The 16,637-nt window shown below is 55.8% G+C and overlaps 1 protein-coding gene across 1 annotated transcript; it reads right to left on the reverse strand.

The window, feature by feature from the left end:
- Nucleotides 1–3,835: 3,835 nt before the first annotated feature.
- On the reverse strand, nt 3,836–14,999 carry PDCD2 (programmed cell death 2). The gene is made up of 7 exons (XM_060205194.1): nt 14,702–14,999; nt 12,723–12,965; nt 10,983–11,114; nt 9,121–9,224; nt 7,391–7,504; nt 4,166–4,321; nt 3,836–4,135 (listed from the first exon to the last, which is right to left on the reverse strand). The coding sequence occupies exons 1-7, from the start codon at nt 14,982–14,984 to the stop codon at nt 4,097–4,099; spliced, it is 1,071 nt and encodes a 356-aa protein (XP_060061177.1). The 5' UTR covers nt 14,985–14,999; the 3' UTR covers nt 3,836–4,096.
- Between the last annotated feature and the right edge of the window lie 1,638 nt (nt 15,000–16,637).

Raw genomic sequence — 16,637 nt, forward strand, 5'->3', positions numbered from 1 at the left:
CAGACACCTGCAGACCTGCTTCACCACCTGTGAAGCGACTCCCCTGCACATGGGAAGCCGGGGGCTCGAACCGGGATCCTTACGCCGGTCCCTGCGCTTTGCACCACCTGCGCTTAACCTGTTTTGCTACCGCCTGACCCCCAATATTTTTTAATACCTATTATCTTTTATTTGATAGAGACAGCCAGAAATCGAGAGGGAAGGGGTGATAGAAAGGGAGAGATGGACACCTGCAGGGGAGGAACTAGGGGATTGAACTCTGGTCCCTGCTCATTGTAAAGTGTATATTCCTTTTTTTTTCTTGCCTCTAGAGTTATTGCTGGGGTTTGGTGCCAGAACTACAAATCCACTGCTCCTGGAGGCTGTTTTGTTTGTTTGCTTTGTTTTATTTTTACTTTAAAGAAATTTTTTTATTTGGATAGGACAGAGAAATTGAAAGGGGAGGGAGAGAGGGGAAAAGAAAGACACCTATAGAACCTGCTTCAGTGCCTGTGAGGTGACCTCCCTGCAGGTGGGGAGCTGGGGGCTCGAACCGGGATCTTGGGCTTCATACTACTTGCACTTAATCTGGTACGCCACCGCCCGGCCCCCCAGGCACAGGGAGAACCAGAGCTTCACTTGATGCTGGGGATCAAACCTGGAACCCTGGGCCTGGAAGTCTGCTGCTCACACTTTTTTTTTTTTTTTTTTTTGCCTCCAGGGTTATCGCTGCAGCTTGGTGCCAGCATTACAAATCCATTGCTCCTGGAGGCCGTTTTTTCCATTTTATTGGACAGGACAGAAATAGAAGAGAGGGAGAATAGACACCCACAGACCTGCTTATGAAGTGTCTCATAAGTGGGGAGCCAGGTATTTGAACCTGGATCCTTACTCAGGTTCTTGTGCTTAGTACTATATGTGCTTAACTGGGCGTGCCACTTTCTGGCCCTGGCTTTTACATATATATATATATATATATATATATATATATGTTTTATTATTATTTTACCAGAGCACAGCTCAGTTTTAACTTATGGTGGTGTGGGGGATTGAACCTGGGACTTTGGAGTCTTAGACATGAGAGTCTCTTTGCAGAACCATTATGCTGTCTCCCTCCACCCGGCTTTTTTCAGAGGAGAGACCATAACACCAAAGTTCAGAGGTTAAGAATTTTTTTCTTTTAATTTTATTTTACCATTGCACTGCTCAGTTCTGGTTTATGGTGGTGTGGGGGACTGAACCTGCGACCTTGGAGCCTCAGGTAAGAGCTTCTTTGCAGAACCATAAGAAATCACGTCCTGGGAGTCGGGCGGTAGTGCAGCAGGTTAAGTGCACGTGGCGCCAAGCACAAGGATCTGCATGAGGATCCCGGTTCGAGCCCCCGGCTCCCCACCTGCAGGGGAGTCGCTCCACAGGCGGTGAAGCAGGTCTGCAGGTGTCTGTCTTTCTCTCCCCCTCTCTGTCTCCTCTCCTCTCTCCATTTCTCTCTGTCCTATCCAACAACGACATCAGTAACATCAACAATAACAACTACAATAAAAAAAAAAAAGGGCCTCCAGGAGCAGTGGATTCACAGTGCCAGCACCGAGTCCCAGCGATAACCCCGGAGGCAAAATAGAAAACAAAAAGTACTGGGGCCGGGTGGTGGTGCACCCGGTTGAGCGCACATTACAACGCAAAAGGACCTGGGCTTGAGCTTGCATATGGGGAGCGGTGTTGTACGTCTCTCTCCCCCTCTATCAACCCTCCTCCCTCAATTTCTGGCAGTCTCTATCCAATAAATTAAAAAAAAATTAAAACAAGGGGGAGTCCTGCTTCACACCTCGTGAAGTTTCCCCTCTGCAGGTTGGGATCAGGGGCTTGAACCTGGGTCCTTGTGCACGGTGACGTGTGCTTAACCAGGTGTGCCACCGCCTGGCCTCTGACCTTGTAGCTCATTTTTGGTGGAGACAGGGCCTTGCTCGTGCTTTCATTGCTCTGGTCCATTTTTCACTCTGCTGGGTAAAACAACACAAAGACTTGGATTACTTTCCCTTTTGTTGCCCTTGTTTTTTACTGTTGTTGTTATTATTGTTGTTGTCATTGTTGGACAGGACAGAGAGACATGGAGAGAGGAGGGGAAGACAGAGAGGGGGAGAGAAAGACAGACACCTGCAGACCTGCTTCACCGCCTGGGAAGCGACTCCCCTGCAGGTGGGGAGCCGGGGGCTCGAACCGGGATCCTTACACCAGTCCTGGCACTGCACACCATGTGCGCTTAACCTGTTGCGCAGCCGCCCGACTCCCCAAAACAGATTTTTTCTCCTCGGATCAGCATCTGTGCACCGTGCCCACTGCCAGCTCAGGCCCTGCCCACCTGTGTGCACTGGCGTCCCAAAGCCCTCAGCCCTCCTCCGACCTCCACTCTGAGGCCCTGGGTCCTGCTGCAATAAACTAGTCGAACTTTCACCTCACCCTGTGTTCCTTCTTTCCTCTCCAATCCCACTCGTGACTGAGGCCATTAAATCCTTCTGCCCCCGGCTTATCTCAGTCCCCACAGTCCCTCCAGTTAGTCAAGTTGCGGCAAAGTGCGAAGACTCACCATCTCACTCACACCCGAGTTGTGCTCCCGTGAGTGTACGGCTCTCCCCCTGCCTGCCCGCCCGCCCACCTGCCCGTCCACCTGCCCACCTGTCTGCCCGCCCGCCCGCCCAGCCCAGCTGCCCACCCAGCCCAGCTGCCCGCCCGCCCGCCCAGCCCGCCTGCCTGCTCAGCCCACCTGCCCGCCCAGCCCGCCTGCCCACCAGCTCACTTGTCCACCTGCCCGCCCAGCCCACCTGCCCTGCCCAGCCCGCCTGCCCACCAGCTCGCTTGTCCACCTGCCCGCCCAGCCCACCTGCCCTGCCCAGCCCGCCTGCCCACCAGCTCGCTTGTCCACCTGCCCGCCCAGCCCACCTGCCCTGCCCAGCCCGCCTGCCCACCAGCTCGCTTGTCCACCTGCCCGCCCAGCCCGCCTGCCCTGCCCAGCCCGCCTGCCCACCAGCTCGCTTGTCCACCTGCCCGCCCAGCCCGCCTGCCCTGCCCAGCCCGCCTGCCCACCAGCTCGCTTGTCCACCTGCCCGCCCAGCCCGCCTGCCCACCAGCTCGCTTGTCCACCTGCCTGCCTGCCCGCCCAGCCCACCTGCCCTGCCCAGCCCGCCTGCCCACCAGCTCGCTTGTCCACCTGCCCGCCCAGCCCACCTGCCCTGCCCAGCCCGCCTGCCCACCAGCTCGCTTGTCCACCTGCCCACCTGCCCGCTTGTCCGCCTGCCCGCCCACCTGCCCTGCCGTCCGAGTTGTTTCCGAGTCCGGGCACCACAAACTGCTGTGCAGACCTTCCAACTGACACCGCGTGGCCAGGCTCTCTGGGGAGACACTCGCGTGGCGGCTCAGAGACACGCGGACACCGGCGCCCTGCCCGCTGAGCCGGCTCTGTGGTTCTCGTGTTTTCTTGTTCTGATTTGGGCCGCTCTCTCCCGGCAGAAGCCCAACGACGAGCCACCCGAGGACAGCTTGGCTGCGACTCCTACACGGCCGTGGGCGCGTGGGGGCAAGAGGAAGGGGTGTCGCGGCGCCGGGTCGCTTAGACAACAGTGTCTGCATTGACTCACCCCCGAGCCAAAGACCCCCGCCCCCGCCAGGCAGGGCAGGGGCTGCTCTCCATCTGGGCTCCTCACTCTAGTGGGGTCTAGTGGGCCGGGACTCTCTCCAGCCTGCAGACGGGCCACTATCACCACCCTGCACAGAACCAGCAAGTCAGCAGGTGACTCGGTCCCACCCTTCACCGGGAGTCATTCTATTATTTACTGTCTCTTTCCCATTCCTGTACACACACACGTAAACCTTTTTTAATTTTTTTTTTTACAAACTTTATTGCAACAGAGAAACTGTGAGGGCAGGGGAAACAGTGCGGGAGAGAGACAGAGACACCTGCAGCCCTGCTTCACCACTTGTGGCGCTCTCCCCCCCACAGGTGGGGGGCCGGGGCTTGAACCCGGGTCCTTGCGCACTGCCATCTGTGTGCCACCGCCTGGCCCTGCCACCCGTGACCCTTCTCCATGGGAACAACTGAAGGCCATCTAGGCCGCCTCACTGAGGCTCACACACCCGGCCACCGGGCTGCACCCTCTCGCGGGCCGAGGGCGACCGGCACCCGGCGAGCGCTCTACGGGGTGCCCGCGACATCCTGTTTCCACACGAACTCCTCGGCGTAGCCTGAGCCCAGCCCGCAGCTGTCGGCGCACGTGAACACCGCCAGGACGCCCCAGTCCACGCTGCGGCCCAGCCGGTCGGCTTTCAGGTGGTTGAGCAGCTGCGGCATCACCTGTGGACACACGTGGGCAGAGAGGGTGGTGAGCGCCGCCTCCAGCCAGGCCGACCCGCACCAGTGACCCGCACACCTGCCGCCCCCACGCTCCTGAGCCTCCGCGCTTGGGGTCTGGAGCACTGGAGGGGGGGAGGGGAGGAAGAGGGGGAGGCGGTCCCCAGGTGCACTGAGTCTAGCCGGTCTGCCCCGCAGGAATGGGCCGCCAAGCTGTACCGGGACTTTAACCTAAGCAACGCTCTTTTTTCCCGCATTTAAGAAAACAAAGTATTTTTCCCTTTTGTTGCCCTTTTTTCGTTTTCTAATTGTTGTAGTTATTATTGTTGTTGTCGTTGTTGGATAGGACAGAGAAATGGAGAGAGGAGGGGAAGACAGAGAGGGGGAGAGAAAGACAGACACCTGCAGACCTGCTTCACCGCCTGTGAAGCGACTCCCCTGCAGGTGGGGAGCCGGGGGCTCGAACCGGGATCCTTCCGCCGGTCCCTGTGCTTTGCGCCACATGCGCTTAACCCGCTGTGCCACCGCCCGACCCCCTTTTCCTGCATTTTGTAAAACCGAACAGCAGGTGCTGTTATGACGACGTCGGAAAAGCGACATAAGCAAGGCAGCAAGGATCTGCTGACGCGTGCGCGTGAACCAGGGGACACTCGAGTGACGTGGTGCAGGAGACGGACAGGCAGACTTGCCACCACAGGAATCAGCTCTGAACAAGCCACTCAGCTGGGCGGTCGAGAACTCGGGCATCAAGAGCCAAGCAGTCCTAGTGAAGTCCTCCTAGCTCCTTTTTACCCTGAGAATTATTTCTTTAAAGGGGGCAGGGGAGTCCTCCTCTCTCCATTTCTCTCTGTTCTGTCTACCAACGACGACATCAATGCTAACTACAACAACAATGAAAAACAACAAGGGCAACAAAAGGGAAAATAAGTTTAAAAAGGGGGGGCCAGGTGGTGGCTCACCCGGTTAAGCGCACACATCACTGTCCACAAGGACCCAGGTCCCTGCAGGGCCAAAGCGTCTTGAGTGGTGAAGCAGGGCTGCAGGTGTCTCTCCCCCTTCCCTCTTGAATTCTGGCTGTCTCTAACTGATAAATGAAAAAATTTTAAGAATTTTATTTTTTTAAAGTTATTTTCTTCATTTTGTTGGATAGAAATAAGAGAGAAACGAAAGGGGGAGACAGGGAGGGAGAAAGACACCTGGAGCTGCTTCACTGTGTGTGAGGCGTTTCCCCCGCAGTTGGGGACTGGGGGCTTGAACCTGGGGCTCAGAGCACTGTAGCGTGCGCTCAACCAGAGCTGCTATGGCCCGGCCCGGCCCAAGAATCACCACCACGCCTTTCTGTAAGGTCCCTGAAGCCGCAGGTCAAAGCGTTCCTACACAACCCAACCCAATGGATTCTTGCGGGTTTTTTTTAAGTTTGCATTCTCATCCTTTAAAAAAATGTATCTATTATTGGATAGAGGCAGAGACAAGCTGAGAGGGGAGGGAGACACACTTAGACATCTGCAGCCCTGCTTCACCACCTGCAAAACTTGCCCCTTACAGGACCAGGGGCTTGAACCCGGGTCCTCGCACAGTGATGTGTGTGCTTAACCGGGTGTGGCCACGCCTGGCCCCAAGCGTCTTGCTCAAATTTACAGATGCGTAAATGGAGGAGAGAGGGGCCTCTCTGGCATCCGCGCGCCGGGAGTCCCTCCTTAGCCTCCCGCATGCAAAGCCAGCACTCCGCAGCCGCACCACCTCTCGGGTCTTAATCCTGACAGTTTCGTTGGAGGAAAAAGCAAAATAAGGAAGGCGGCTGGACTGACTACCTGACTCGCTTTCCTACAAGGTTCCTGAGATTAGAGCAGGCTCTGAGCACTCGCCCCGCCGGACACAGCGAAGACGCAGGGCCGGAGGGCAGGGAGCTCTGCTCGCCGAATGTTGCTGCTCTGCTGGGCGGGCGCCGGGGCACCGGTCTGCGGCGAGAAACTGTCCTTGTGAGACACAAGGTTCCCGCAGATGACAAAGAGCCAATAACACAATACACAAGGTGTATTCCCTCCAATGACAGAAAGGACTGCGACTGTGAAAGTGGTCCAGGAGGTGGCGCAGTGGGGACAGCACGGACTGTCTAGCGTGAGGTCGCGAGAGCAATCCCGGCGCCACAGGTACCAGTGACGCCGAGCTCCCTCCTTCTCCCTCTCTTCCTATCTTCTTCATGAATAAATAAAATCTTAAAAAAAATATATTTCTGGGGGTCGGGCGGTGGCGCAGTGGGTTAAGCGCATGCGGCGCAAAGCGCAGGGACCGGTGTAAGGATCCCGGTTTGAGCCCCCGGCTCCCCACCTGCAGGAGAGTCACTTCACAGGTGGTGAAGCAGGTCTGCAGGTGTCTGTCTTTCTCTCCCCTTCTCTGTCTTACCCTCCTCTCTCCATTTCTCTCTGTCCTATCCAACAAAGAATTGCATCAACAAGGGCAATAATAATAACCGCAACGAAGCTACAAGGGCAACAAAAGGGGGAAAAATATATATATTTCTTTTTGTTGCCCTTGTTTTATTGTTGTTGTTATCACTGTTGTTGTTGTTGGATAGGACAGATAGAAATGGAGAGAGGAGGGGAAGACAGAGAGGGGGAGGGAGAGACAGACACCTGCAGACCTGCTTCACCGCCTGTGAAGCGACCCCCCTGCAGGTGGGGAGCTGGGGGCTCGAACCGGGATCCTTCCTGTGCTTTGCACCACGTGCCTTAACCCAATGTGCTACCGTCCAACTCCCAATAAAATCTTAATACATAAATAAATAAAGTAACAGCAGAGGCACGGGGAATAATGACAACACCACAGGGAGTGGGGTGGGCAGTCTGGAAGGTACAAACACATTTCTCTCGGCAGAGGCTCCGAGGGGCAGGAGGCAGCAGTCGTCTGTGTGCCCTGCTTCAGGGCGACTGCTTCCAGGACACAGGCCTGTGGAGACACCCACATCCTCAGATACTCAAGTGCCTTGCTGATGCGGGATGGCCTATCTGATGCGTCTCCCGCTTTAGACTGACCGGATGACCGGGTACCCGAAACAGTTCTTCACACACGCACCTGGAATTCAAATATTCTCTTGGCACCACAGGGACAGTTGGGAATATCCTTCTCCTGGGGGATATTTTCGCCAGAGATCCAGACAGGGGTGATCCCTCGGCCGTATCGGAGGATCTGAAAGCAACCGGCCACGTGCAGACCGTCAGCATCTCACCCAGAAGCGGGCACGTGCGCGTGTCTCTCGCCACCTCCCCCCCTCCCGGGAAGCATGGATGTGACATCGGTCAACGGAGGCAGCTGACCGTCCCTCCCGCCTTCTCGAGTCCAAACAGTCATTTCAGTTCACTTGAGTAAAGACATGGAAACCTCCTTTTTTTGCCACCAAGCTTATCACCGGGGCTCGGTGCCCACGCCGTCAAGCCACTGCTCGTGGGGGCCGTTCCCTTCCTTTGATTTGCCGGGACAGAGAGGAATGGAGAGGGAGACGGAGATAGAGACAGAGAGACACCTGCAGACCCGCTTCATTCCGCGGGAAGTTTTCCTTCTGCCAGGGGCCCGAGCCAGGTCCCCGCGCACCTCAAGGTGTGCTCAGCCAGGGCTGCCGACGCCGGCCTTGCCAAGTCTTACTCTGGGGGCTCACACGGTTAGACTCTGAACCGTGAGACTGTGCCGCCGAGGGACTGTGACAGTTTCTCCACGAGCCAGCCCCAGGCTCTGCACCCTCACCCACAGGTGAGGAGCTCGGTTACCAACCCCAGGGCCGGGGCGGGGATGCCGGGCGTGTGTGAGGGCGGCCAGGAGCAGCGGAGTCTCAGTGCACCGGGCTCAGTCACGACTCTGGTGGGGAGGCAGGAAGTGGCCAGATAAACAAACAGAACAGAAAATGTCGGGCAGGGCTGCGCCGCGGTGCACCTGGCTTAGTGTGTTATTACCGAGCACGAGCACCTGCATGTGAGCTGGCTCCCCACCTGCGGGGTGCGGGACGCTTAACGCGGTGAAGCAGCTCTGCAGGTACCTCGCCCCCCCATCTCTCTCCTCTCTCTCTCTCTTCCTGCCCTCCCAATTTCTTTTATTTTTAAATTTTGATTATCTTTACTTATCTGACAGAGACATTTAGAAATTGAGAGGGATGGGGAGATATGGAGACAGACACCTGCAGCACCACCTCACCACTCACGAAGCTTTTTTTTTTTTTTTTTTACAGGTGGGGACCGGGGGCTCAAACCCAGGTCCTTACTCATTGTAACATGTGCGGTCAACCAGGTGTGCCACAACCCACCCCCCTCTCCATTTCTCTCTGTCGTATCTAATAACAGTTAGAAAAAGAACACTTGGCTGCCAGGAGAGGTGGATTCACAGCGTTGGCACTGAGTCCCAGCAACAAGCTCGGTGGCAAAAAACAAATGGATCTTGGCCGGAGCGGTGGCTCACTGGGTGGTGTGTGTGTGTGTCCTCTGCTGTGTGAAGTCTGGGCAAGGACCCCGGCATCACAGGGCAGGGAGGGGTGGGCGGATGCAGGCTTGCTATGGCATCTGCCCATTCGAGTGAGATGCTGGGCCGGTAAAAATCGCAAATGTGCCAAGTCCCACCCCACAAGAAAGGGAGACCGAGTCCCCTGAGGTGGGCAATCTAGCTGCCATCTTCCAGCGGCTGTTCAAAGGGTCAAGCCCTCCAAACACCTTTTCTGCGTGGACGGTGAGAGCGGGTGAGCTCTACCACAGGAGCTACTGCTAAGAAACCAGATGGAAGCCATCGCGGAGAGAGCGAGCGAGCTAAGGGAGTCGTTTTACCTGTTCCGGCTCAGGGGCTATCTTACTCTTAAACTTCTGGAAAATTCTGTCTTCTCTGGATTCATGCTTTGCCATGGAGTCCAACACGTCTTCAGGCGTCTCGGCTGAAAAGTCACCAGGACACGGTTACCAAGAGGAGTGACTCCCCCCCATGAGGAAAGCTCTGTGCGGCGGCCAGGTAACACTTGGTCTGGCAGCAAAGGCCAGAGGCTCACTGAAGCCTGTGCTTGAAGACGCTCTGACACCCGGCGGTGGCGGACCTGGGTTCAAGTCCCTGGTCCCCAGATGCAGAGGGAAAGCTTTGCAAGTGGTAAAACCGCTGCAGGTGTCTCACTGTCTTGCTCCCTTATTCCCCCTTCCCTCTATCCAAAACAAAAACAAAAACAAACAAAAAACCCCACTGAATCTGCAGGTGCTTTTCTTTTTTTTAAAAATTTTATTTATTAATGAGAAAGGCAGAAAGAACTAGACATCACTCTGGTACATGTGCTGCCAGGGATTGAACTCAGGACCTCATGGTTGAGGGTCCAATGCTTTATCCACTGTGCCACCTCCCAGACCACCTGCAGGTGGCTGTCAAGGCCACATGAAAGAACAGACCCAAGTCCAGAGCTCAGCACGTGCCCAAACACTCAACAAACACGAGCCCTGATCACAGCTGTCCTTCAACGGTCTGGGCTCTTTCTAATTTTTATTCATTTATTCCCTTTTGTTGTCCTTGTTGTTTTATCATTGTAGTTATTGTTGTTGTTACTAATGTCGCTGTTGGATAGGACAGAGAGAAATGGAGAGAGGAGGGGAAGACAGAGAGGGGGAGAGAAAGACAGACACCTGCAGACCTGCTTCACCACCTGTGAAGTGACTCCCCTGCAGGTGGGGAGCTGGGGACTTGAACCAGAATCCTTATGCCGGTCCTTGCGCTTTGTGCCACTTGCACTTAACCCGCTGTGCTACTGCCAGACTCCCTTCTTTTTTAAAAAAATTATCTTTTTTATTGGATAGAAACAGCCAGAAATCCAGAGGAAAGGGAATGATAGAGAGGGAGACAGAGAGGCACCTGCAGCCCTACTTCACCAATCACAAAGCGTTCCCCCTGCAGGTTGAGATCGGGGGCTTGAACCCGGGTCCTTGCATGCCATGCCACGTGCTCACTGGGTGCGCCACTGCAGGCTGCCCCCACAGCAGGCTGCTTCTTCACACGTATCTCCTCGGTCCCAGAGCCCCGGAAGCACTGTACTTCTTAACAGGATTTAGTCCTTGTAAAATGCATCAGCAGCGCCTGTGAACGTGGTCTCGCGGCAGCTAGGGGTTCGAGCACCAGAGACACCGGGCACGAACCAAGAACTCTGGCCGCTCGTGTGAGTGCACAGACCGCGCCCCGAACCTCCAGTTCCACCTCCCAGGCGGCTACTTTCTGGTGTCCAGGGAGATCAGACACCTGCAGCCCGGGGCGCAGAGCCGGTGTCACGGACTCCTGGGCCCCTTAGGTATCTGGCTACAGCCGAGCCCTAGCCTGGGGCAGGCTTTCTTCTAGGTCACAGCAGACCCCCCAGTCGTCAAGAGGAAGGAGGGCCCTGCTACGTGCCGAGCACTGTGCTGAAGCAGCCTCTCGGAAGCCGCGTCCGGGTGTGGAAAGCTCTTGCGACAAGCCGAGCCTGCCGAGCCCCCGGCCTCCTGCAGGGTCCACCCCAGTGACCAGCGGCCCATCCTTCTGACCTGCCTCTGCAGACTCAGAACGACCCTCTACACGCCACCCTCGGCAACCCTGAGACCCAGCGTCGCCGCCTGCAGAGTGAGGGGTCTCCCCGCCCGCCCTGACACGCGGGGCATCAGAATGAGCCAAGGAGCGGGGAATTAATTACCCATGCTCTCTGCGGCCTCAGCGGCATCTTCTCTCTCCACAGCCTCAGGCAAGGCCTCCTCTTCTGTCTCTACTACTATTTCAAACTCTGGAAAGAGGAAGTTGTGATCTGGAACCGTATTGTCCAAAGCACCTGAAACGCGAGGTCGGCGGCACCATTAGTCACTGGGCGCGGGTGGTGGCAAGCTCCCAGCGCCCACCTGCAGGAGAAGCTTCACAGGCGGCGCAGCGGGTGTCTCTGCCTCCCCTTATCTCTGTCGCTCTCTAAAAAGCAAACCAGTCGCCAGGAGCAGTCTTCACACAGGCACCAGTCCCCAGTGAGTGATGACCGTGATGCCAAAAATGAACAAAAATAATTTTCAGACACTGTTTGCTGGGCTGGAGAAAGCTCCCCAGGTAGAATGCGTGTCTTGCCACGCACACCACCCAGGGGTGAGCCCGACACCGCCGGGGAGGTGCCAAGGCGACGGGGGCGGCCCTGGTGCCGTGCTGTCTCCCCCTCTTTGCCTGGCTGCTTGATCGGGGGGGGGGGGGGGGGGGAAGAAATTGCCTCAGGGTAGAAAAACCATGTTTGCTGGGTCCCTCTCCCACTGGGAGGGAAGAAAAAACAAACAAACAAACAAACAAGAAAGCGACTCCCGTCTCACTTCACCCAGGCAGTAGCAGCTGTAAATGCACTGATAGCCACAGCGCTGCAGTCTCCGAGTCTCCGAGGGCCACGAGCTCGACCCCCTTCCACAGTGCTCACTAATCTTTGCTTTCTACAGAGACTGGGCTGGGCGGCGGCAATCCTGGTTAAGCGCACACATTTCCATGTGCAAGGACACGGGTTCAAGCCCGTTCCCCATGCTTCACGAGTGGTGACGCAGGTCTGCACGCGTCTCTCTTTCTCTCCCCTTTCTCAGTTTCGATCTGTTTTAACTAACAGAAAGAAAGTCGAACAAACAAATGACAGCAGCAACAAAAAGAGGGACAGAGAATCAGAGACCACAACACCAAAGTCTACTTCGGTGCCAACGTGGTGGGGACTGGGCGCCAGTCCAGGCTGAGCTCCTGGCTACTGGCTACGCGGCTCACTGTCTGAGCGGCCCTTGGGACAGGCTGCCTCTACCCCAAGTGACTGTCACAATTCCAACCTCCGTCCACAAAATAAAGCGTCAGGGTACAGACTGAGCTCTTTTATTTTTTAAATAATTTTTTAAATTATTTATTTTCCCTTTTGTTGCCCTCGTTGTTTTATTGTTGTTGTCATTGTTGGATAGGACAGAGAGAAATGGAGAGAGGAGGGAAGACAGAGAGGGGGAGAGAAAGACAGACACCTGCAGACCTGCTTCACCGCCTGGGAAGTGACTCCCCTGCAGGTGGGGAGCCGGGGGGCTCAAACCCGGATCCTTATGCCGGTCCTTGTGCTTTGCGCCACGTGCGCTTAACCCGCTGCGCTACCGCCGGATTCCCCAGACCGAGCTTTTTAAAAACATAGATTTTATCTATTTCCCAGGGGGATTAATGGTTCACAATAAATATCGTTATTGATACATGCGTTAACATTTCTCAGTTTTCTGCAAGACACCCACCACTCGCCCCCAGACTAGGTCGTCCTCCACCATGAGAGAGACACAGAGAAAAAGATACTGAGACAGAGCGAGAAAGAAGCAAAGGCCGCGCACACACACGCACCAGAACACCGCTCGGCTGTGGGTTATGGCAGAGCGGGGCACCGAACCCGGAAACCGAGCCTCACCTGACTGTGCGCAAGCCTGCTTGTGCCCGGCCCGCCAGTCGAGCGCCTGGTGCTCCTTGCTGCAGTAATGTGCCCGGTGGCAGCGGGAGCAGGTTTTGGGGGCCAGACAGCCACAGACCCTGCAGAGCTGAGCACCGGACCTGAGCTGCAGGCACACGGCATCCTCGGTCTCCTCGGGGGGGTTCTCGGGAGGCGGCTCGTGGGAGAAGATGTCATTCTGCCTGGGCAGCTGGTTCCTGAACACTGGGAGAAAAGGGAGAGGCGTTCAAAGACCTCCAGGAGCACCGCAGTGGCCTGACTACTTGAGCCTCCTGGTGGAGTACCAACGCCGCACGCCTTCCAAACAGAAGCAGATACGTATGCTTTCGTAAAAAAAGAACTTTTGATAAAAGTATGGACTTACGCTCCATAAAAGGAGAAAAGTGAGAAAAGCCAAAAAAAAAAAAAAAAAAAAGACAAGGACCTGAAAGTCCGGAAATAACTCAGTTTGAGTTTACTCAACTGAATCCAAGTCACAGTTGCAAATCAAATCAAATCAGCTTATAAATATACGAGGGCTGGGGAGACAGTACAGTGGTTCTGCAAAAGGTTTTCAAGCCTGAGGCTCTGAGTCCCAGGTTCGGTCCCCCCAAGCGCTGCCCTGCGCTGCGCTTCAGACTTAATAACCACAGAGCTGGAGGGGGAAGGCAGAAAGGTTCTGAAAAAGGCTTTTTCACGCCCGAGACACCTGAGGTCCCAGGATCGGTCCCCAGCACCACCACAAGCCAGACCTGGGCAGGGCTCTGGTCTCTCTCCTCCTCTGTGTCTCCCACTAGAGTAAAAACACGTGGAGAAAATACCAGAGCGAGTGCGACCCAGCTGTCTAGGAGACGACCTCGTAGGGAATTAAAATCACACATGCACGGCTGGTGGCAATGGCCCCGGATGCAAGAGGAGGGGACCCCCAAGGGCCGCAGGTCTCCCCCCACCCCCACGCTCCTCTTGGCTCTGAAACTGGTGCAGTCAACCAGGGGCGCCACCACCCAGCCCCTTCACGGGTCCTTTTCTTTTTTCTTTATGAGCTCTTCTGTATTTATTTATTTTATATTCTTTTTTTTTTTAATTTCCTTTTGTTGCCCTTGTTGTTTTATTGTTGTAGTTACTACTGTAGTTGTTACTGTCGTCGTCGTTGTTGGATAGGACAGAGAGAAATGGAGAGAGGAGGGGCAGACAGAGAGGGGGAGAGACAGACAGACACCTGCAGACCTGCTTCACCGCCTGGGAAGCGACTCCCCTGCAGGTGGGGAGCCGGGGGCTCGAACCGGGATCCTTATGCCGGTCCTTGCGCTTTGTGCCACCTGCGCTTAACCCGCTGCGCTACCGCCCGACTCCCCTTCTGATCGATTCCTTATTGATCTGAGACTGACAAAGAGGGATCCTTAACGACATTGGTAAAAGGGAAGGAGAGAGAGAGAGAGAGAGAGAGAAAGCGGCTCTGCGGCTGCTAAGCTCTTGGCCCGTTACCGGCGCGTCATTCTGACCGGTGGGGGCGCTTCGGTGTTCACGACCTCAGTCTATTATTCAGACCCAAATGTCTGTACAAGTGTCTCTTCTGTAAGATTTTGGAGGGAAAGTAGGCTCACCTGAATTGGAAGAGGTTGAACACTGAAGGTTTTTTTTTTTTTTTAATTTACTTATTCCCCTTTGTTGCCCTTGTTGTTTTATTGTTGTAGTTATTATTGTTGTTGTTACTGATGTCGTCGTTGTTGGATAGGACAGAGAGAAATGGAGAGAGGAGGGGCAGACAGAGAGGGGGAGAGACAGACAGACAGACGCCTGCAGACCTGCTGCACCGCCTGGGAAGCGACTCCCCTGCAGGTGGGGAGCTGGGGGCTCGAACCGGGACCGTCACGCGCGCCCCGCGGGTTTCGGCGTCTCGCAGCCCCGCCCGCCCCGCCCCGCCCCGCCCGCAGCCCCTGGTCGCCCCGGTGCCGGCTCACCGCGCAGCCCCTCGCAGCACGGCGGCGTGCGGCAGCAGAAGAGGAAGAGGCCGCGGTGGAAGGCGTCGGCGCGGCCGGCCAGCGGCGCGTACAGCTGCAGCACCAGGGCGGGCGGGCGTCCGCACAGCGCGCAGGCCAGCGCCCCCGGCCCCGGCAGCCCCGCCTCGCCCAGCCACGCCGGCCGCCCGCCCACCTTGCTGGGGAACTGCTCGCGCCGCAGCCGCCACGCCGGGGCCTCTTCCGCGAAACCCAGCTCGGCCGGCCCGGCCCCCGCGGCCGCCATGGCGCGAGGAGGGCGAGAGTCGACGCCGGAAGCCGGAAGCAGCCGAGGGCGGCGCGAGAACGTGATTGGGCGAGAGGGCAGATGGCCCCGCCCCTCTCCTCCGGATGTCCGCCTCTCGGCGGCCGGGACTTCCGGGGCCTGGCTCCCGCAGGTGCTGGCGCTGGGTTACTTCTCCACCGTCGCCCCGTGGGTCCTCCAACATCTCCCCCCATCGCCTTCATTTTTTTTTTTTTAAAGCATTTGATTTTTTTAAAAATTATTTATTGGCGGATTAGTGTTTTTTCTTTATTGGGGGATTAATGTTCTACCAGTAAATGCAGTCTTTGTGCATGCATACCATTTCTCAGTTTTCCACAGAACAGTACAACCGCCACTAGGCCCTCTGTCAGCCCTTTCTCCTCCCTCATTCTTGTTTGTAGTCGCTCATCAGACCTGCAGCCGGACTGTGAAATCAAGCGTGAATCATGATTCGGAAGGAGATCCTTTTTATCATCTGTGCTGTCGCGACGAGAGGGGTCTCGTCCCACATCGCAGCCATCACCAGCCTTTTCGCAGGTCCTCGGAGCGCTTTGCTGGCCTTGCTTTTGCTTTGGCAAGTTCACGTGGCTCAGCTCTCCAGACCCGCCATGGCTGACGCCACCTGGCAGCCGTCTTTCATCTGTTTGGCTCAGCAGCATCTCCTCCAGTGCCATCCACCCGGTCCCAAGCAGCACAATGTCATCTTTTTGGGTCGCAGAGTCGGATTCCGTAGAATAGGTATCCCGGGCCGGCGGGAGCGCAGCGGGTTAAGCGCACGTGGCGCAAAGCACAAGCACCTACGCGAGGATCCCGGTTCGAGCCCCGGCTCCCCACCTGCAGGGGAGTCGTGGTGCAGCAGGTCTGCAGGTGTCTGTCTTTCTCTCCCCCTCTCTGTCTTCCCCTCCTCTCTCCATGTCTCTCTGTCCTAACCAACAACGACGACACCAGTACCAACAACAATAACTAGAACCATAAAACAACAAGGGCAATAAAATGTAATAAATAAATGTTAAAAAAAAAATAACCACAACAATGATAAACAACAAGAACAACAAAAGGGGAAAAACAGCCTCCAGGAGCAGGGGATTGGTGGTGCAGACACCGGGGCCCCAGCCATTACCCTGAAGGCAAACAAACAAGAAAATTAAAAAGAGAAAGCGAGAGTCTGTGGGGCCCAGACGGCGGTATACATGTGAGAGTGCGCATGTTGGGGGCTGGGCAAAGGGCAAGGACTGGCAAGGGGAGTCGCTCACAGGCGGTGACGCAGGTCTGCAGGTGTCTGTCTTTCTCTCCCCCTCTCTGTCTTCCCCTCCTCTCTCCATTTCTCTCTGTCCTATCCAACAACAACAATATCAGTAACAACAAGGGTAACAAAAAGGAGGGAAAAGAGAGGACACACACACACACACACACACACACACATCTATATCAAGAATATATATCCTATAACTTCTTTAGCCAGTCACCTGTGGATGAGCGTTTAGACTGCTTCCACTCCTTGGCTACTGTAAAGAGAGCAGCTATGGACATACGGGTGTATAAGCCCATTTGGATAAGTGTTTGTGTGTTCTTGGTAACCAAGAGTGCCGTTACTGAGTCATATGGTAATTTCGCTCTTATTTATTTAAGGACTTT

This window comes from Erinaceus europaeus, chromosome 13 (genome assembly GCF_950295315.1).
Source record: "Erinaceus europaeus chromosome 13, mEriEur2.1, whole genome shotgun sequence".
NCBI lineage: Eukaryota > Metazoa > Chordata > Mammalia > Eulipotyphla > Erinaceidae > Erinaceus > Erinaceus europaeus.